Here is a 21,217-nt window from a genome sequence, read left to right as displayed (position 1 = left end):
ACAGGTTTGTGAGTGAATGAAGCCAATGAGGGACAGCATCATAGGTAAGCTTATATATATGTTACCACAAACCAGGTTAAGATGGCGGTGACCAGACCGGTGAGAATATCTGGCCCTTTCTGAATCTTCCTGGGAAAGAAGAAAGTACACCAATAATTAATCACTGAACAAGTAATTGTTTGTCACAGCAAAGGAGCAGAAGCAGCCCATCAAAAGCACAGCAACATCTTCTGAGGATAAGCAGGGTTGGACATTTGGGTTCCAGAGCTGAGCTGGGTAGCATCGGCTGCTTTGAGAGGAAAGCAGACACAAGCATGGCAGCAGTTTTACTTCAGCAGGTGTGCAAATGTCCGAACACTTATGGCCCAGAGAGCTCAACACACGGAGATAAAAACATGTGACAGCACTCAGCAAACAGACGCTGAGTAAAGAACTGAAAACACAGAGATTGACTTCGTCACTGTAAGCACTGGCTTATACAGGGAGAAGAAACATTCACTCTGTCAGAACTGTATTTTAAAAAGAATGCACACTGCTTTAAAATGCTTAGGTTGTAGTCTGGTGCTCACTGTGGGGAAACTTTTTGGTTGGTTTCTTTGTTTTGGTTTTTTTTTCCCTACTTCTCTCACTATTCTAACTGAAAAACAAAAGAAATAAGGAAATACATCCCAGTGTGTCGATGTGATAAACCACTCAGAAGAAGTAACATGTATGTTTCATGGTTGGTAGAGTTAAATCATGCCCATACATGTGTATACAGCTTATAAGGAGACAGACTACACTTTAGAGTTGACTACATTATGTGTGATTCTAAACATTCCCACACTTGCCCGTCAGCAGCCATGCAGCAAAGCTTTACATGGGCATCAAAGAGCTAGTACCCAAAACACGATCACCTGCAACCATAAGGAATTTCTGATTTTTCAGAATTTTATGGTCTAAATTATTAAAGTAACTTGCACTGTGACTAAAAACTACGTCTAACTTGTCTAGGTAGGCTCACCTTTCAACGGCAATGCTATCTTCTAAAATTAAACAATGCTATAGTGCCCCACAGTAATCAACTAGACCATTATGCCACTGAAAACAGATGGGGCTATCTCTGGCTCTCCATTGCAACACAAATAGTAATTCAAACAAAATGCCACATTTTACTCCTTCATTTCAGTCTCAGTTTTTGTGTACAACTTTTTTAAAATCATCTTTTGACACCTACTATGTATACTGCTAAACTGATAATACATGTCCTAAATTCTGTTTAAAGACAACATGATGATTTTGTGGCCCATTTCCAACAGGGTTGTGATCTCTAGGCATGAATCATTGATTTAAACTTTCTGTAAGTGAACCACAAGTTTTGGAGAAATGTGAGTTAGCACAGCAGAGCACAGAGTGCTAAGTGGTAACAGATTCCAAACTAATTAGACACCCTTGTGTTGCATAGGGACATTAATGTTACATGCCCACTGGTGTCATTTGGGATACCAAGCTGATATTCTAAACTTCTCTTTACTCTCTTTCCTTTCCATTTTACCAACCATAGAAGAGCACCTTTAGACAACACATCTAGCCAAATGTGATGGTACAGTCCTTTAATCCCAGCATTTTGGAGGCAGAGGCAGGCAGATCTCTGTGAGTTACAGATGAGCCTGGTCTACAAAGTGGGTTCCAGACCAGTCAGGGTTACACAGTTAAGACCCTGTATCTAAAGCAAACAAACAAAAACACATCTGCAGAACACATCCCTCATCTTCAGGATAGAAAGTTATCTCCTAGAAAGCTAAAGAGCACAGCTGGGGCCAGCATTTAGATCCTCAGACTCAGCACACCACAGAACCATAAATACAACATCCACCCTGCTGTAGCTCAATTACACAGAAACGACAAACTCGGGGCCTTTCTTCCATAGAGGAACAGCCCTCTGCATCATCCAGGTCAGATCTATAGTACTACAGTAACACCCAGTGTCTCTTCCTTAAGTAACAGCACCAGTAACAATTAAACAGATTACAGCAAACTGTCTTCTCAAGGCTCTAAATACAAAGCAGAGTGTTCCTCTTCTTTGAAAAGTCATGAGAAACAATCGCTGTCATAATCCTGGGTAGCCTTATTAGGGCTGAGCAACCCAAGCGTGACAATATTTAAATGACAGGGACATATTCAGTCCAAACTTTTGGGAGTCCTTTCCTCCCTGGCTGAGGACTGGCAACTCTCATGAATGACAAATTAAGCACCCACACTAGGAAGGTCACAACCAACAGACTTCTTCTGCCAGGACAACTTAGACTTTGTCTCAAAAAGTAAAAAGCAGGCTGGAAATAAAGCTCGGAGACAGAGCTTCCTCCTGCTCTGAGTGCCGCCCCAGTATTCTAAAATTTTAAAGTCGTGGATAAAAAGCCAGTGGTTGATAATGGTAAAATACAGATGGAGAAAAGGTTCTGCAATGATGTTTTCTATGATGACTAAGTTTTTCATAAGAACTAATAAAGTATAAAAACTTCAAAGCAGAACTTTCTGGAACTTTATCTTATATTCAAATTGGGTTAATCAAATTAAAACACGCTCTTTTTAAAAGTTCATTTAAGTAAGGAGAAGTGGTTTCAGTAAAAGGAAACCACAGCCCCAAGAGCAAGCCTGGCTGTCTTCACTGTCTACAAATATTATTAAGCTGGCACTGGAGTTGCTCCTTCAGTTTCAAATTAGGAAACCCTAGAAACAGCATTTACTCTTCCAGCCACACAAAGGTTGCTGACTGAAGCAGATAACTTGAAATCAGAATCATGAGAAATGGCCAGCTGGCTACACAGGACTGTATGGAAACCCAGGAGGACCTGGCCCTCCCCTTACCCTGCTTCCCTCTGCACCAGTGGTGGCTCCCCTTTCCTCCTTCACATTCTGACTCTGACTCTGCCAGTGTCAGTCACTAAACCTCTACCTGCTCCTCTCTTGTCCTAGTTTGCTTCCTGTTGCTATGACTGATAAAACACTGACCAAAACCAAGTTAGGAGAAGAAAGGTTTATTTGACTTACTGGTTATAGTTCATCAGTGAGGGAAGTCAGGGCAGGAACCTAGAAGCAGGAACTGATGCAGAGACTCTTGAGGAACACTGCTTACTGTGTTGCCTGCTCTGGCTTGCTCAACTACCTTTCTTACATAGCCTGGCCCATCTGCCTAGGGATGGCACCACCCACAGTGGGCTGGGACCTTTCTACATCAGTTAGTAATTAAGAAAATGGCTCATAGACATGGCCATAGGCCAATCTAATGGATGAAATTCCTCAGTTACAATGATTCTTTCTTCCTAGGTACTTCTAGATGGTTTCAAGTTGACAAAAGCCCATATATAAACTGGTAAGTGCCCCTATAGTAAAGTGACGTGAAAAGCTACAGCACAGTGCTGATACACAGCAGCTTCCTTCACTCTTGAACTTCCTGTTCTAATGCTCCCCATTCACATCCCAGCAAGTTAATCTGACACAAAAAAAAGAGTTAGAATCAAGGGAAATATTTAACATGGAAAGAACCATCTATCAACAGTCCTATTTGTGATTAAATGCTATAGATTTCACCAAAAACTTATTAACCACTTAGAGTTTATATCAAGAATATCAGGTAGCTATGTAGGCTCACTAACAAGGGAGCAAGAGTGAGGCAAGAGGGAATGGGAGACTCTACTTGGAAGGAGGAAACAGCATCACAGAAGTGCGGTGTGGTTACTCCCATCTGAACCAAGCCCTCCTTCTATGTATGCCCTGTCCTAACTCTCAGTCAAGACTCAGGTCAATCACCAACTGCACTTTAAGCCTCCATCCAAAAACGTCATAGGTCTAATACTCTCACTAGTTAAGATACACACAAATCAATGACCCTTTTAAATGGTTATCTTCATAGCCCCTGAACAGACAAATATCAGATTTTTAATATATGCTTTTGTTTGTATTTAACTTTTCTAGTTTGACCTAAGCTACTAAAACATTAAGTCATTTTAGAATTAAAATGCTTAATTAAAACAAATTAAAGTATATGTAAAATTAAGTGATTTTGTTTATTCAAACAAAATACTCTTCTTTGTGCATTAATATGACCCATGCAGAAAATGTATTAGATAAAATTAATTATACTACTTTCAGTTACAAAGAACAGATTGCACTCCAAAATAGCAAGCCCATACATGAGGAGCCACTGACTTTAGATTGCCAAGCATCTTTTTCAGTTGACTAAGTTGATTATCACAATGACTGAAGAAGTCCTAAATCCAAAGGTCAACACAGCGGGCCGTGTAGGAACGGATGCTCCTTACCACGCTGCTCTACAAGCACTTGTTTGGGAAGGTGATGTTTGAGCAGCGGCTGAGACAATGTTCTTAAACTCTCAGGGAAACTTCTCTTTGAATCTGGTGATTAACATACCTATCAACATTTCTCATAAAAATACACTTTCAAGTATTTGCATAATATTATTGGGCTTCATATACCACACCTTTCAAGCTAGTCACATATCAAATTAATAATCCTGATTAGAAAATAACTGAACTTGAAAAAAGTTCATGATTGCCAGCTACTATTCTACTGGCTCATGGTATTTGCTTTTGTAGCTAAAAGTCTGCATGGGAGTAGAGGACTTGACAAGGAGCTAAGAGATGAAATAAGAACCGAATTCAGAAGACATGGGCTAAGACCTAGGGTTACCTCCCATGGAAAACCTGAGGAGTTAATTTTTAAAGATGGAGAATGAGAGGAGGAAGCAGGGACTGGGGAGGAAAAGCAAACCCATTCAAAGAAAACATACATTCATTTACCCGACCTTTCTTCATCTGAGGTTTTCATGAGTTTCGAAGAGAGTCTATTGACTACAAAAGAAAATGCTGGACTCCAGTACCCATCTAATCCACTACAGACAGAACAGCTGCTCTGTGACCGTTAGGCCCACACAGAACACACCGCCTACTTCGCAAACCATTAGTCAATGTTTTGCTTCCATGTTGCATTAGTTCAGCAGTTATCACAGCATGCAGGGCAGGCAATCCTGGCCTACCAGCCACTTGTGAATCTGTCCCCATTTCCGGTCAAAGGAATGATGAGAAGGCTATAAACACAAAAGTTTTATGAGCTGAGTGGTTTTCAATTCACTCCATTCTCCAAAAAAGTCTCAGTCATACACACTTGCCCTAGACAACAATAGTAGGTGATTTGATCAAAGCTATACTTTGAAAATACAAGAAATTAATAAGCTAGTATGTTTAGTAACAAAAAGATGCATGGTTCTCTGCATAGATAGAACTTCTATTAATAACTATCTCTTCTATTTATAACTTCATGTAATCTTAAGAGTATAAAGACAACGCATTGGAACACTGCATTCCAAGCCAAGAACTGCAGCCAATATTCAAAGCTGTATCTAAGGGAGAAAATTACATCAACATAGAAAACAAATATATAAATTTTTTTAACTTATCAATAGAAAATCAACTAATAACATCAAAATAAATTACTTTCTCCTCCTCCACAGATGTTTTCCCCTTTGTAAATACAATACTGAAACATTTTTGTGAGTGTTTTCAAAATCAATGTCAGAGAGAAAGGTTAACAAGTATGTTATGTTAGGTCAGTTTCCATTTACCCGTTTTACTTTTTTCCACTTTTTTGATGACAAAAGCGTAATATAAATCTGTAAACTACAGAACATAATGAAACCCATTTATAATCCCATACAACAAACCAAGGTACTGATGAAACCAGTCCTTTCTGACCCTAGATATAGGTACTGGTTGTTTACTTTTTGTGTTGGGGTATCCTACTAATTTTATAGTTTGAGGTTTCCCCCCATATTCTTACATGAACATTTCCCTATCTTACCAAATATGCTTCAAAATGGTAAGCATGAGGATTCAGCTAGCTAGCTGGGGAGATCAGGGTTCACTGTGATGTTTCTGCCTGGACCTGCACACATCTCATGTAAAACCTTCCATTTCAAAACTTTGCCATTTAGCACAAAGATCCATTATGGAGGTGTCTCCCCTCATTCTATGGAAATAGGATTGACGGTAAGCATAGTAACAATGCAGGCAGAAACTGTGTTTATATTATAAGTCAGAAAACACAGGAAAACGTCCAGAACAGACTTACTAAATTGATCATCGTGAAGGCAGAGAATTGGAATTATGAAGTAAAATAAAGGGCCCTTACTTTTGCACCCTGGGCCCCTGTAGTTTTAACAACCCATCTTTTTCATATACGCTCTGCCATGCCCCCTTCTCTCTTTGTGTCCATTCTGAACTGGTTTATCTAAAAGGAAAAAGCAGTTGCTCACCTAGGAAGGCAAGACCCAGACCTGGTTGGGGAGGAGACTGCACCTTGAGGAAGTCTGTCCGTCATGAGGATTTTCCTGTCACTACCTCCCTATCATGCCTGTGTCTTACAAAAGCCCTCTGTACTCCTGCCCTGAAAATGGAGATCTGAGACCGTGAGATTTCTCCTCCCCTCACCCCATACACTGCACACATGCAGCACGTATGTATGCGCCAGCTAAGGCAGCTTCCGTTACCTCTCTCTGCTGTCGCTCCAGTTCCCTCATGCGGATGTCTCTTGCTTCTGCCCTGGCGGCCCGCTTTGCTGCTAGCCTTGCTTCTGCCTGAAAAGTAACATAAACCTCAGTTTTACAAAAAGATGGCAAAAGTACTTACATACCAGACTTGAGGACAAGGGACAATGGGACATATCTTCCAAGGAGGTTGGAAAAAGAAAATATTTTTAACAAGTTTGCCTGACTTCAATCAACTTTCATCCATTTCCTTCTCTCTCTGGCCTCAAGTCTTGAAGTCAGGGCCATTATCTTCAGCTGCTTGCCTTGACTACACATTTAACACACAGCTCACTACTAACTTCCCCCAAACTTGATCTGTTCCTTAATTTCTTAGCAATTCAATTGTAGAGACTAAGAACTTGAGAAACAACTGTTATTTGATTTTCAATATTGCCAATATTTAAACTTGCTATCACTGACTGTCTTGAACTCTGCTCGTTTCAGGGTCTCCACCCGTTCCCTGTGGCCTCCATCCCTGCTCCTCCCTCTTAAAGAAAGATATAATTTAAGCATCAAAGGTAATACATCATTTTTGAAGACGACCAGGTGTGCTCAGGGCAGCATGGATGCGGACTACCTCTACATTTTGAAGAATATAATTCGGTGGGTTTTAGTACTATGAACTCAAGAGCCTCAAGGAGAAAATCCACATACATGAATAATTCCTCCCTGTTATACCCCTACTAGCTCCAAGCAACTGCTGATATCTAATAATCTGCTGTGCTCACACTTGATGTAAATGGAGTCACAAAGGGAAAGCTCAGCTCTGTCTTCTGCTTGGACTACAACCACCTTCAAATCATCTCTCTAGAATCGGCCCTATAATCCATCCTCCACATGACCACAAAATGGACAAAGATGTCTCTGACGCCACTCAGGTGTTTAAAGTCCTCTACTGGTTCCCGTTGCCTGTAGTTAAAGTAAGAAGTGGAGGGACAGCAAGGCCAGGAGGGAAGAGGTGAAAGCAGAAACAAGGCTCCTCCCATCTTAATCCCATCCCCCCCTTTCTGCTGAGTGAGACTCTGCCCCAACTGCACATGGCTGTGTGGCCTCAGGAGGTGCTTGAGTACACACAGTGGAAGGCTAACCAACAGAGACTCCATCTAAGCAGCTTCACAAAACTCATCCTTCTCCACAGATGAGACCATGGGTGGTGTGGCTACTCTGGTCCTGTAAGTGACTCTCTGATCGTGCTCTGTACACAGGCCTGATTAACTAACATTAGTAGAATCACACTTTGCTCTACTGCAGGAGCCCCTATAATAAAGAGCAAGACATCTGTTTTCATCTCCTGAGGAAAGAGTTCCCACAACATAGGATGATTACCTGCCTCTGTCTTTCATAAACACTATGTACTCATATCTCTATATTCCTTTATAACTTTATATTAAAACTTCAAGCCAGGTGTGGTGACATACACCTCTAAAACCAACACTCAGGAGGCAGAGGCAGTAAGAATGAAATAAAATCTCAAAACTATCCTGTCTACACAGTGAGTTCCAGGCCAACCAGGATTACCCAAAGAGACCTTGTCTTTTGGGCTTGGAGGAGTAGGCAAATATGACCCAGAAGGTAAAGGCCCTTGGGACATACATGGTGGAAGGAGAAAATTAACCATGCAAGTTATCATCACACGCACATGCACACGCACACGCACATGCACACAATCTATTAAAAGCAATGTTTAAGAATTAAAAAATAAGCCAGAGGTGGCAGATCTCTGTGAGTTGGAGCCAGCCTGGTCTACATAGTGAGTTCCAGGACAGCCAGGGACCTGAGTTCAGTTCTTAACACCCACACTGTGGCTCACAACTGTCTGTAACTCCAGTGCCAGGAAACGAAATGCCCTCTTCTGGCATCTGAGCACTAGGCTCACAAGTAGAAGACAGAGACATGCAGGCAAAACATCCAATAAATAAAACGTTTTAGAATCGCATGCCTCTTGGCACTCCACAACTTTAATGCCTCAACATTTGCTAAAAAAGAAAGAAAGGAAGGAAGGAAGGGAGGGAGGGAGGGAGGGAGGGAGGGAGGGAGGGAGGGAAAAAAGAAAAGAAAGAAAAAGAAAAGGGAAAAATGAAGTATATTTCAAACTAAAGCCAAAATATCAAGGAAATTCATAAACAGTTTGATGTGCTACATGGACCATTCAAATCTCTCTGGTCTCTGCTTTGTGGTGATTCCCCTGTTCTTGGCCATACATGTCTCTAGGAGTCTGGGGTAGTTATTCATGTCAAAAGGTTAAATATTAGGTTAACAATTCTAATTGGGTTAACAATTCTAATTCTCTTGTATACTAATTCTCTTGTGTACTAATTCTAATTCTCTTGTGTACAATTCTCTTGTATACTGAGCATTTGCTAATATATAAATCCATTGGATAATCTTAAGAATTAAGAGTCTTATTCCTACCCGGTACTGTGAGGATGGCGGTTATTGTCTGGGGTTGAGTTGAGCACTATGAGGGTGGCAGAGTTGACCCAAGAGCCATGCTTAGAGCCGTGGGCTCCATGGAACTGACTGGCGGAGGCAACAGCCACGCCAACGTCTTGCTCCTGACCAGCCGATGCTGCAGCTAAAGCAATAACATAGAGCAGGAACATGGTGGCAGCCAGGAGCAAGTGGGGCCAAGCTGCCTTTTCTAATATCTACCGCAACACCCTAGGGCATAGACTTTCATATAAAATGTAATGGCAGGTGCATGAGCACGGACTGCATATGCTGCCTTGATTGTTGCTGCTGATGTTGGTAAATTTAAAGATGGTCTCTCAAAAAGCAATGGAAAGGCAGAGGCAGGCAGACCTCTGAGTTTGAGGCCCATCTAATCTACAGAAGGAGTTTCAGGGCAGCCAGGGCTATACAGAAAAACCTGCCTTTTTTTTTTTTTTTTTTTTTTTTTTTTTAAAGGGCTGATCCTTTCTGGTTCATAAAGCATGATGACTGGGTGTTCATGCCATTGTGTGATACGTGCTGCCCATAAACCTTGTTATGATGTGGGCACATTACCTGTCTGACATGAAAAGAAAAAAAAAAAAAAAACAACAGGCTGGTAGACCCATGTGCATACCTTCTAGCTTATACACTCGGTATGAAACAACTAATTGTTGGTCCCTGCAGCCAGAAGAGGGACAAAGTTCTTGCTTAGTAAGGCAGCACTCACACTAAGAAAATGAGCTACAACCTTCATTATGAGTATGTGTGCCAAATTCCTGGTCTAAGTCAAGTACTAATATGCCTTTGTTCACAGGATGGAATGTCACTCACGAGGTGCCAATGCCAGTGGAACCACACACTTGAGGCATAGACTGAATCCTGCCACCAGCTTGTAGAACTACAGGCCTTTGTGCCTGCCCTTCCAGAATGTTTACAATACTGGTGGTATTGCTATGGTCCCTGTGAACTGAGGATAACTAGAGTTCTCAAATGCAGTGCAGTGGCTGATTTTCTCCAGTCCGAGTCACAAGTGAAGTGTCACAAGTGTCATGTCAGTCCATGTCACAAGTGAAGATGCACCATGAAGCTTTGAGTGCAGCTACTCTTGAGGGAGCTGTTCATTAAACATGTTTGTCCAGGCAGTGATACAAATAAGAGCAAGCAAGAAAAAAATCCAGACCTGTCACTGGAAGCAGCTATCCCGAGCCATCCAAACTAAATCCATGCAGCTTCCATCCATCTACCAGCCTCCCACAGCTCACTGCTGACAGTGTGCTGAAGACAAGGTTCAGTGCTGTCTGGCTACAAAGCTGAAAGCTGGCACAGCTGTCATCATTGGTAAGGTCCTCAGCAAGGCTGCCTGTTAAGAAGCTTCCTTGACTATATTCCAAGAAGCACAAGAGTTGGGAAGGCCATCAACTGTGCCCAGGTAGCTGAGGGACAGGCCGAGTATCATCCCTAACACTTGTTACCTAGTCAGTGAAAAGATAACATCTCATAAAAGATGAGTATGGAAAAAGCTTCAGGAAGAAACAGTGCTGTGTGGACACATGTTTCTAGGTACATGAAAGCTTTGAGTCATTATTGTTGTTTGTTTTTACTCAGTGCTTATTAATGGAAAGAACTTGACCAAAACTGTGTCACATATTTTAAGACTCATTTAAAAAAAAATTAAAGAGAAAGGAGAGGGGGGAAAAGATAGAAGAAGACCTCACTTCCACTAAGCCACCAGTCACAGCTACTAGAATGACTTTAATAAAAATAAATTATTTTTTAAGGCAAAGTAATTAGAGCTGGCAAGAATGTGGCAAGATCAAAACCCATACACCCTGCTGGAAGTGTGCAACCATATCCAGCTGCTTTGGGAAAGTATGGCAGTTTCTCCAGAAGTTAAAGATAAAGTTGACACAAAGCCCAGCATTCACCCTACATGTGAACCTAAGGGAGATGAAGACACATGTTCCCACAAATATTCACAACAGTTCTGCTCATAACAGTCAAAATGCAGAGATAACCAACATTTCAGCAGCTGGCAAGTGGATAAACAAATGTGGGGGATCCACTACTGGAATATTATTCAGCCATTAAAACAAACACAGACTAATAAAGGCTAAAACATAGATAAACCCTGAAAACATTTTGCTGAGTGAGAAATGACAGATACAAAAAGTGACACGTGATTCTATGTCTATAAAATACCAAGAATAAGCAATCTATACAGACAGAAACTAGACTACTGGTTGCCAGGGAAGGATGAGATAGGGAGTGACTGCTAATTAAGAAGGGAGTTCTCCAGGGGCTGATGAAATGCTATGCAATTAGATAAAAGATGATAACCGTACGTCACAGTAAGCAGATTTTAAAGGCATGTAATATCCTAAAATGGTACCTGTGTTGGTCACTGTTATATACTTTTTTAATCTTTATCTTTATTTTATGTGCATGTGTATTTTTACCTCTATGTATGCCTGTGCACCATGCACACGCAGTGACCGGGGCAGAAGAAGGTGTGAGATTGTCTGAGCCTGAAGTTGCAGACAGTTGTACGTCACCATGTGGATTCTGGGAATCAAACCCAGATCCTCTGCAAGAGTAGTCAATGCTCTTAGCCACTGAGCCAGCTCTCCAGCACACTGAATTATATCATAAGTTAAGTTTTCTTAATAAATAAAAGTGCATTAGAAAAAAACCCAAGTTACAAGGTGTGGAGGCACATATCTGCAATTCTGGTACCTAGGAGGCTATGGCAGGAGTATGCCATCCTTATCTACATCATGAGTCTGAGGCCAGCCTGGGCTATATGAGAACCTATCTCAAAGACATACACAAACACACATATAGAAAGAGGGAGACAAACAATGAGCGAGAGAGAGAGAGAGAAAGAGAGAGAGAGAGAGAGGCAGAGAGAGAGGCAGAGAGAGACAGAGACAGAGAGACAGAGAGAGACAGAGAAAGAGAATGAGAGAGAAATACTAAAATATACAAAATTCCAGTTCACAAAGTTTAATGTATAAACATAAGAAAGGAAATTTTATGACCTAAAAGGTTTAGGAAATATTGGGGTTGAACTTCTTTTTAAGTCAGAATATTAATAACAACAAACATTAGAAGTCTCAAAGAGGGACACAGAATATATAGCATTTCTTGGACCAATTACTAAGTAAACCTTAAGTAATCTTTAAACATCATGATCCAGGAATAAAGTCTGAGGAATAAGCTTATGAAAATACATCAGAATCCAATTCAAACTGTAGTAAGTCTGCTAAGGGATAACCTTACCTAAAATCAAACAATATTATCAGAATAACTTCCTTATAATCAAAACCCAAACTTTCACCTGGCATAGTCAGGTATAACTGTAGTCCCAGCTGGTCTGGAGGCTGAGGCCAGAGAATCTTTGAGCCCAGGAATTAGAATCCAGCAAAGACAACATAGCAAGATCCCACCTCAAAAAAAATAAATAAAAACCACACTCTGCAGATAGTGGGCAAAGGGAGATCTCATTGCTCTAACTGTTGCCATTTGAACACTGACTTATTAGCAAGACTGGATGCCTGATTGCTTCTAACCCACAAAATCAGTCTCTGAGGTACACAGGACAAATACCTTGTTAATAACATCACCTCACCTGCAAATACTGGAGCCAAGACCCACATCCTAAGACTCTCATTGGTAGTCCATACTATTACCCTCTTTACTACAACCTGTCTATACATGTAGTCTGAGCCAATCTCCTCAGGCAAACCACAGAGCTATGCTTTGGGTGGTTTTCAAATGAGCTCCAATTCTCTTTTCTGTGGAGGTGCCCTGGGTGTTCTATTGGTTCTCTGACCAGTCCTGCACACCAGATGCAGATAACCTCCTTTTACTGTGCCCCAGCTTTCTGCTCATCTTTGATCGTAGTTTCAGCTATGAACCAATGAGGATTCAGAACCAGCACCACACCCTCTGACTTCTCAGTCATAATCAAAGCCTCATCTCTAACACCTAATGGATGAGCTAGCAGCAGACCAGGGTGAGTGAAAGCAACTCTACCCTTATCCAGTGGGCAGCCTGGATTCACTGGTCCCCCGTCTCCAGCAAGGGAGCCCACACCATCCCACTCAAGCCTCAGGACCTCCTAACCTCCTAAATCCATCCCAGATCCTTTCCAACAGACTCCTCCTCTTCCCAACAGCTCTTACCACTTTCACCTAGAGCACTACAAAGCTTCCTAATTCTAACTTCAGCTTCTCCCTTCTTTGAGACTTCCTGCTATATGCTATTAGGTCAACCTACTGAAACCCCCAGGAACAAGTACAGTAAAACTCCTCAAACTTCTACACTGTCAGCCTTGATATGCCTTCTGGTGTCCAATACCCAAAAGCATTCACAAGCTTTCTGCATGTTAAATTCGGATTCGGTCACTGCTTACGTTTAGCAGGCAGAGTGACTATGTTAAATCTGCTAGAGATTCCTGCAGCATTCCAGTCAGAGACTCACCTGAGGCCTGTCAATCCTGGTAGAACTCTGTTCACTGGATAGACAAGGAAGGAGGGGCTGCTTGATCAGCTGGGCAGTGTTCACTGTTTACTTTGATAAAATGCAAATATCACATCTCACTTGAGACTACTATTCTGGTATGAAACAAAGGTATGTTTATTTCACAATAGACTGAATCTAGTATCTAACAACTCAGAGGCAATAGAGTTAACCAACTATAAGATGCACCTACGTTCTGTAAATTGGGGTAGGTCCATCAGGTTATGAAGAATACCTAGTGAGCCACAAATAGGTGGTTTTGGTTTGTTTTTAGGATATACATACTCTATAAACCACAGAGGCTGTCAGAAACACAATAGGTACCACTGACAACCGTAGCATACTAATACAGACCGTTTCAAATATGCAGGAAAGAGCATTTCTAAGAAATACAATGGAAATGGTCCTGAGTGTCAATGGAGAAAGTTCTGCAATGTCACTTTTCTTCTCTCTCCTACATGAGGTATTTCTCCTCTTGTGCCAATGCTTTCCCCCCACAGAAGGAATCTTTCAAATGTGTCTAGAGATGTGCTTGAAGTAGAAGATACAGGTTGTGGCCTGAGGGAGGCCTCCCTCCACATCTTCTTGCGCAGGTCAGACCTCCCAGGCTCTACACTGTCCTTCTTCCTTTGAAGTCCCACTGAAGAGCTGTCCCTCCTGTTTGAGTCAGAGCTGCCCCAAGCCCACCACCCTCAAACACATCCCTCCAAAATGCCATGTACGACTCACCCACCCAGGACCCTGTCCCAACTATCCACCTTTCCCGTCTTAGCTTCTCCTTCTATTGGTTCATCAAAATTAGGCACAAGGTCTGTCCCATCTTTAAAAATTGAGTAAGGAATCTCCACGCAGCTCAGATCGACAGTCTCCCTTGGCAGCCCAGTTCTTACATAGCTCCTGCCTCACTTCCCACTTGGTTCAAATGACTACAGTCTGGCTTCTGCCCAAATCACTGAACTGAAACTACTCAGTCAGAGGTCACTAATGACCTCTAACTACCAAACCCAGTGGAATTCCTAAGTTCTTATCTCACTTCTCTCTGGGCAGCTGAAATCACTAACCCCTCATTCCTCCTGGAAGCTTTTGGTGTCCTGCAGCACTAACACCTTCTGGTCTCCTCTGTGCTCTCTACCATCCCTCTTCTGAATTCTGTGTGGACACACATTTATTTTGTAGATCCTTAAAGTTTGAACAGAATGGAGTTTCCAGGCTTAATCTTCTGTCTTCTCTCCTGGTGATGCTAACTTCAGCTGATAAAAGTCAGCCAATCTTCATGTCCAATCATGTCCTCAACAGGCTCCTCTCCCACCCATCTGATCTGATGGTCTATAAGAAATGGATCCTGTCCCACAAGAACTTCAGACTCAATAAATCCCTAATGAAACATAGACTCTTCCCTTTAAGGTCTCTCTTCTTGTTTATAGCTTCCCATCACTGTCCCTCGACTCAGAAGATGAAGTGATGAAGGCCCGTAAGGCTCTTTCCCTTTTCCTAGCCTCCCCCACAGATCAGTCCCTGAGCCCACCTACTCAGCCCCTAAGTGTGGACACTTTGCCATTCTCCCTGAACCTCTGTCTTCCCTCTGCCACAGCTTCCTCCACGGTCTCATCATCTCCAGAGATACAAACAGCAACTTTCTCACCATGCTCTCCCCTCCTCCAGACCCCAGACACTTCCCATGGTGACTAGGGAAACTGCCCCTAAGCCTAATCTGATGGTAGCCCCATAGCATTCAAAGTCAATTCCAACTCCTCGGCAGGAACCACCCCCCTTCCTGGTTGGCCAACTCCTCCAGCATCACCACTGTAACCAGTATGATGTATTCATGTGATAGGCCCAGCAGTTCAGTTCTCCACATCCTACTACCTGTTTCAGACCCTTGTACCTACAGACACTTAAGATTCAAAATACAAAAATCAGGGAACTGAGGCACAAGGGACCACTATGAGTTTGGGGCCACTCAGCTGAAGTAAATCTTTCCTCACTCACTAGGTGTGTGAAGGCAGGGGCCTATAATACCTGCACTTGGGCGCTTGAGACAGGAGTATCATAAATTTGAGGTCAGACAGGACTATATAGTCAGATTGTGTCTAAAAAAACGACTGAAACCCTCAAGAAAAACTGAATAACTCAGGTAGCGCGTGCTCAGCACTTACTGGTAATTTTGTTTATTCTTCCATGGCACTCAGGCCAAAAGAACACTGAAGAACAAATTAAGAGACATAATATTTATTGTGTTGCCATGGTTTCCAAATTAACAAATAAGAGTTATTATTCCATGTTCCTAGCAACTTCCCTTCAATCCAAAATGTGAGGTATCCTTTTTCTTAATTAGACCTTAACATGTAGTGTGCTTGATAATTTTTTTAAAAAGCTTTGGTATTTGAGAACAAATATTTAAATTTTTCTGAACATAGGCATTAATATGTATTAGATAAAACTAAAACAATAAAATCTAGAAAATATAACATCTTCTCATAATTGTCAAACAACTGTATCTTCTTTTTACTCAGAGACCTTTTGACAGCAAAAACAATCTTACCAAATAAGAAAGGAAATCAAAGGTTAAGAAGTTTAATTACTGAGATCTGGTTACAAACTAATAAATAGCCCAAGAAAAGCAAAATGTAGGATCTGCAATGACACAATCTAACCAAAGGAGGGATGTTGAGTACCAGGTTGAAGTACTGGGGGGGATGGCGGGTGGGGGAGACACACCAGTAATGTCTTCCCATTTACCATACTGGTACTGAAGGATCTGAATGCCAAAGGTGACAGTGAACATCTCAATCGTACCTAGAGAAAATAAAACCTTTAGCGTAATCATGCTCCCTTGACTCCAGACAGCAACAAATCACGGTGAAATACTGAGAGCAATACTGGTCTTCCTGAAGTCAGTGACAAGCAGGCAGGAAGTGACAAGCAGGCAGCAGTGGGTAGTAGCCTGGCAAGGAGTGCTTCAGCTCCATCTCTCTTTCTCCCTTTTCTCCTCAGCTGAGGATAAGGAGGAAACAAAGACTGGCTCAATGCGTGCACTAAGACACCTGAAAGAATTCTGGGTAAAGTCACAACTTAGAGCAGCTCTTTCAGACGATGTGCTAGTAAAGTCAGTAAGCAGAAAGGAGAACATTTTTTTTAACTGGGTAGAAATGGAAAAACATTTACTTCTCATAACTGAAAAAAGTAACTGCTATTTCACAATCACTTACGAATTTTGTGAACCAACATTGAGAACACTTTTAAATTACAAAGAGGAATAACTGACTTGTGAAATTATTTTTTTTCTGACAAACCCAATTTTCACAGAATAATATGAATCAAATACATAAAGCAAAAAAAAAAAAAAAAAAAATGTGTCAAAGATAAAACTCTACCTTGACCTGAAACTCTTTACAACTCAGCCAAAGAGAAGTCACCTTCCCCTCGCCTAGATGATGGCAATCACACTATTCAGTCACTCCAATGTGCCAATAAGATACAAGAATCGAGAATCTGCTAAAGCTACCCCTCGACTTTGAGCTCACAATCTGTGTTCTCAAACCACCCTGTGACATCTCCATGTGGCTGTCTCACGGCCACCTGAAATACAACACATGCCAACATGCAATCATGCCCTCCCCCCATCTGATTCTCCCTACCATCTATCCAGATGTATTCGCCCGAGTCCTGTCTCTGCCACCTATCCATACCTACTCAAGAGCACCAACTACTTACCTCCCCATTCCTACCACCCCCACCACCTGTGGCTCCTGACTCACCTGTGAAACCACTGATGTCTCTTCTCTGATACAATCTCCAGCCTATACTAAGTCACCCTTTTGATCATCCCACTTCCTACACAAACCTTCAGTATCTCCCCACTGTTCTCAGTACAGACTGGTGCTCCTGAGCTCAATCCATCCGAGTCTACCACCAGGGCTTCTGCTCATCACTCCTGTGCTGTGCACTGGGAAGTTTAGCAACATCCTCAGCCTCTACCCACACCTGCAGGCACCTTCCAAATGCCACCCTTCACTGTGACAGACACAAATGTCCACATACATTGACAAACAGCCCAGGGAACAAAACTAGCCCCTAGCTGCAATTACTAGCTTGAATTAGTGTATTTCTCTTTCTTCTCCTCTGTCTCAGCTGTCACCTGAGGCCCTAGATGATGGCATCCACATCTTTTAAGAGGTCAGGAACTATGGGAAATTCCAGCTCTCACCCTTCCAAGCATTATGGACTTGGCAAGGTTACCTGATGTCTCCGTGGCTTATATTCAGCAGATAAAATAGTAATGCATTAAAAGGCCTAGGGCTGTTCACTAAAGTACCTGAGACAGTATATAATAGTAAAAGCTAAATAAACCTTAGCTGCTGCTGTTAGTCCTTGAATTCTATACACTCCTCCAACCTCACAAGCTTACAAAAAGTTCTCTGACACTCCCTCTCCCTTGAGGAATAGCCCTCATCCTTCAAACCTCAGGTGAAAGGCCACTTCCTCCAAGGAAGCCTTCCCAAGGCCCTCAAACATGTCCCTTGTGGCACACTATTTAATGAAACTGTTTACAGTCCTCTCAAAGCACTTAGCAGTTATAAATACACATATTACATGTTTCCTCCATTCTAAGAATCCCAGTGACTATAGCAGACACAGATTTTTTTCAAGACAAAAAGGAATTGATAAGTGTCTGAAATTTGAGGAAGAATCCATTATGTGGTCTTCAGTGTCTATTTCCTCTTTCGAATTGAAGCTCCATGGTAGAATCATACACTCTATACCCTGTAAATGTAGCAGTGTCCATAATAATAGATGCTCAATAAATGTGTGCTGAATAAATATTAAAAGTTCACTTTGCCAGATGTAGTTAACCATGTCTACACAGAGAGCTCCCAGACAGCCAGCATGACACATAAGATCGTGTCTCAAAAATAAATTAAATTAAAAAAAAAGAAAATTATACTTCAAAAAATTAATTAAATAAAACACAAGCTAGGTGGTACCAAATGCCTTTAATCCCAACTGTAGGGAGGAAGAGGTAGAGGCAAGTGGATCTGTGAGTTTGAGGCCAGCGTGGTCTACAGAGTGAGTTTCAGCCAGAATCATATAGAGAGACCCTGTCTCAAAAATAAAACAAACAAATAAACAAAAAACCAAAGTTCATGTTTGTTTTAAAAAGTAACTATACCTTTAAGTGAAAGTTGGAATTAATACACCTAATTCCTGCTAACTATGGTAATCCACACTTTTTCAAACGTTTATTTATTATATGTATGTGAGTACATTGTCACTGTCTTCAGACACACCAGAAGAGGACATCAGATCTCATTACAGATGGCTGTGAGCCACCATGTGGTTGTTGGGAATTGAACTCAGGACCTCTGGAAGAGCAGCCAGTGCTCCTAACCACTGAGCCATCTCTCCAGCTCTGGTAATCCACATTTTAAGAAAGCTTTTGTACTATTTACCATGACCTAAAAATAAATTAATTACTGAGCACGGCAATATTACCATCAGCTCTGACCAGCTCTTATGGATGCCACTCCATAAAGCACTGCTAGAACATGTCTTCTTACCTAAGCCCAATCTACCTCTCCATACCTTTTCCTCGGGCTGTTAATCTATAATCAAGAGCCACAAACTAGTGTTCTCCTAGATGCCTAAATGGCTATTACCTCCTTAGGCAATAAGTGGCAATCCAATAAAGAACAATCAACAAATGAACTTATGAACAAAAAGAATATACACACAAAGGATGATTATTCAGCCACTAAAAAGAATTTAGATTGCCTAAAAGAAAATACAATTGTTAAAAGCAGGAAGACTGCTCTAAAACCTTGTCTTCTGGACATGACAGGGTCTTTGCCACTCAGGAACTCACAGCAGCTGTGGCTGCCTACGCAAGACTTACACAAGACCAAGCCAGTCAACATTGCAGCAAGGACAGGGGAGGTTCTCATGAGGCCCCACCCCAGCTAAAGAGCTATTGGCAACTGACAGCTCCTGGGAAAGGGAGAGTCAGTTTACCCAGGGGTGTGACCCGTGGTAGGCTGCCCATGTTCCAGCAGGTGCACCCACACCCACGTGCACAAAGGCAGCCCTAACTGGACTTAGTGGGGTATTTAAAAACAAAGAAAAAGGACATGAAGTTGGGAGGGAGATTGGATGGGGGTAGTTGGGTGTAATGCGGTATAGAGATAAGCAGAATACATTAAATACATATATGAGATTCTCAAAAATGATAATAAACATATTTATAGAAAAAAAAGCCCATCTTCAATCCTTTCTAAAGGTTTCAATTTCTTCTCAGACTACTCCTTAGTATATATAATTGGTTTTTTAAAAAAAGGTAAATGCCCCCAATATTTTTTTTAAAAAATAGATTTTCTTTGTGTATGCATGTGTGTGTGCATCTGCCTCTGCGTGTGCATGTGCATGTGTGTGTTCCAGGGCACATGTGTAGGGTTCAGTGGACAATTTTGAAAGTTGTCTGCTCAGTATGCTTGCTTGATGAGTAGATACACCAAGGCTGTGTATTCTGCAATATACAATTCTCAGAACAAGTTTTAGTATCAAGAGAAAAAAAAAATTTCCCACCCCCAGGGGGCTGACATTTTTTTTTTAAAGATGTTAGTTCTGAAGACTTTTTTTTCCCCGCTTGTTAAAATTGGTTGTAGTATTTACGTTTCAGATTTTATCCCCTTAGCCTACTTCCTCCCACCACCCAGAAACCTCCCATCCCATCCCCCTCCTCATGCTTCTATGAGGCAGTGACCATACCTACCCCCCCTCACTATCCCCTCCCTGCCCTCACATTCCCCCTACCCCCCACTGTGTGTTCATTTTTTTTTTTTTTTATGGGACCAAGAAACTCCTCTCCCACCTATGTCCGACAAGGCCATCCTCCCCTACATATACCTCTGGAGTCTTGGGTCCCTCCCTATGTGTTCCCAGGCTGGTGGTTTAGACCCTGGGGGGCTCTGGTTGTTTGGTATTGTTGCTTTCCACCTGGGGTCAATAACCCTTTCTGCTCCTTCAGTCCTCTCACTAAGTTCTCCATTGGGAAACCCCTGATCATATCAGTGGTTAATTGTGAACATTGTCCTCTGAGTGTGTTAGTCTTTGGCTGACCTCTAAGGAGACAGCTATATCATGTTCCTCACATTATGCACTTCCAGCCATCCACAACAGTGTTTAGATTAGGTGGCTGTACATGGGTTGAATATCCAGGTGGAATGGTCTCCTGATGGCCCCTCCTGCAGACCTGCCCAAACCTCTGATGTCCTGGAATTCCATCTGGATTCAGTGAAGACACAGCATCAGAGGCTTATCAACTTACTCTTCCCGCCACCCCTCTGCTAAAATCTCAACGCCCTTAACAGCTTGAAGAAGTTAAAGAAGAGTCAGCGCCCCTATTCCCTGAGCTTGGGGACTAATGTGGTTAATAATGGTCTGTCTTTCTAGGGACAAGTAGTGGTTTTGTTGGAACAGGGGGGATTAGCTAGGACTTATTGCATAGCCATAACCTATTGGTAGAAATCTGTATAATTATTATCAAGATGAAGTTATAATTTCTTAAATGGTACAAAATTTACTTTGACCTCAAATTTAAGGTTTTCATTGGTACGAGCCTCTTATTAATATAAAAATGAGATGAATATTGATACGCTCATGGGCATTGTGCCTGTATAACACATT

At 41.8% G+C, this 21,217-nt stretch overlaps 1 protein-coding gene and 1 non-coding gene across 21 annotated transcripts in view; one reads left to right on the top strand and one right to left on the bottom strand.

Moving 5' to 3' along the window:
* Lrrfip2 (LRR binding FLII interacting protein 2) overlaps window positions 1-21,217 on the bottom strand; it is a 102,819-nt gene that overhangs the window by 57,346 nt on the left and 24,256 nt on the right. For 9 of the 20 annotated variants that reach the window (XM_076917400.1, XM_034483961.2, XM_076917407.1 and 6 more), the window contains exons 4-6: window positions 6,545-6,631; window positions 5,036-5,086; window positions 73-129 (exon numbers count right to left, since the gene is read on the bottom strand). In XM_076917400.1, the coding sequence (XP_076773515.1) occupies window positions 73-129; window positions 5,036-5,086; window positions 6,545-6,631 (195 nt within the window). The remainder of the gene's footprint in view (window positions 1-72; window positions 130-5,035; window positions 5,087-6,544; window positions 6,632-21,217) is intronic. The other 11 variants (XM_076917404.1, XM_034483959.2, XM_076917411.1 and 8 more) reach the window with 2 other exon arrangements.
* Window positions 9,496-9,599, top strand: LOC117693892 (small nucleolar RNA U13). Its single transcript, XR_004604486.1, has one exon. It is a non-coding gene; the product is annotated as a small nucleolar RNA U13 (small nucleolar RNA).

The sequence above is a fragment of the Arvicanthis niloticus genome, chromosome 21 (assembly GCF_011762505.2).
Source record: "Arvicanthis niloticus isolate mArvNil1 chromosome 21, mArvNil1.pat.X, whole genome shotgun sequence".
Classification (NCBI taxonomy): domain Eukaryota; kingdom Metazoa; phylum Chordata; class Mammalia; order Rodentia; family Muridae; genus Arvicanthis; species Arvicanthis niloticus.
Note: the sequence above shows the minus strand (reverse complement) of the source record. Positions and strands in the feature narration are given on the sequence as shown.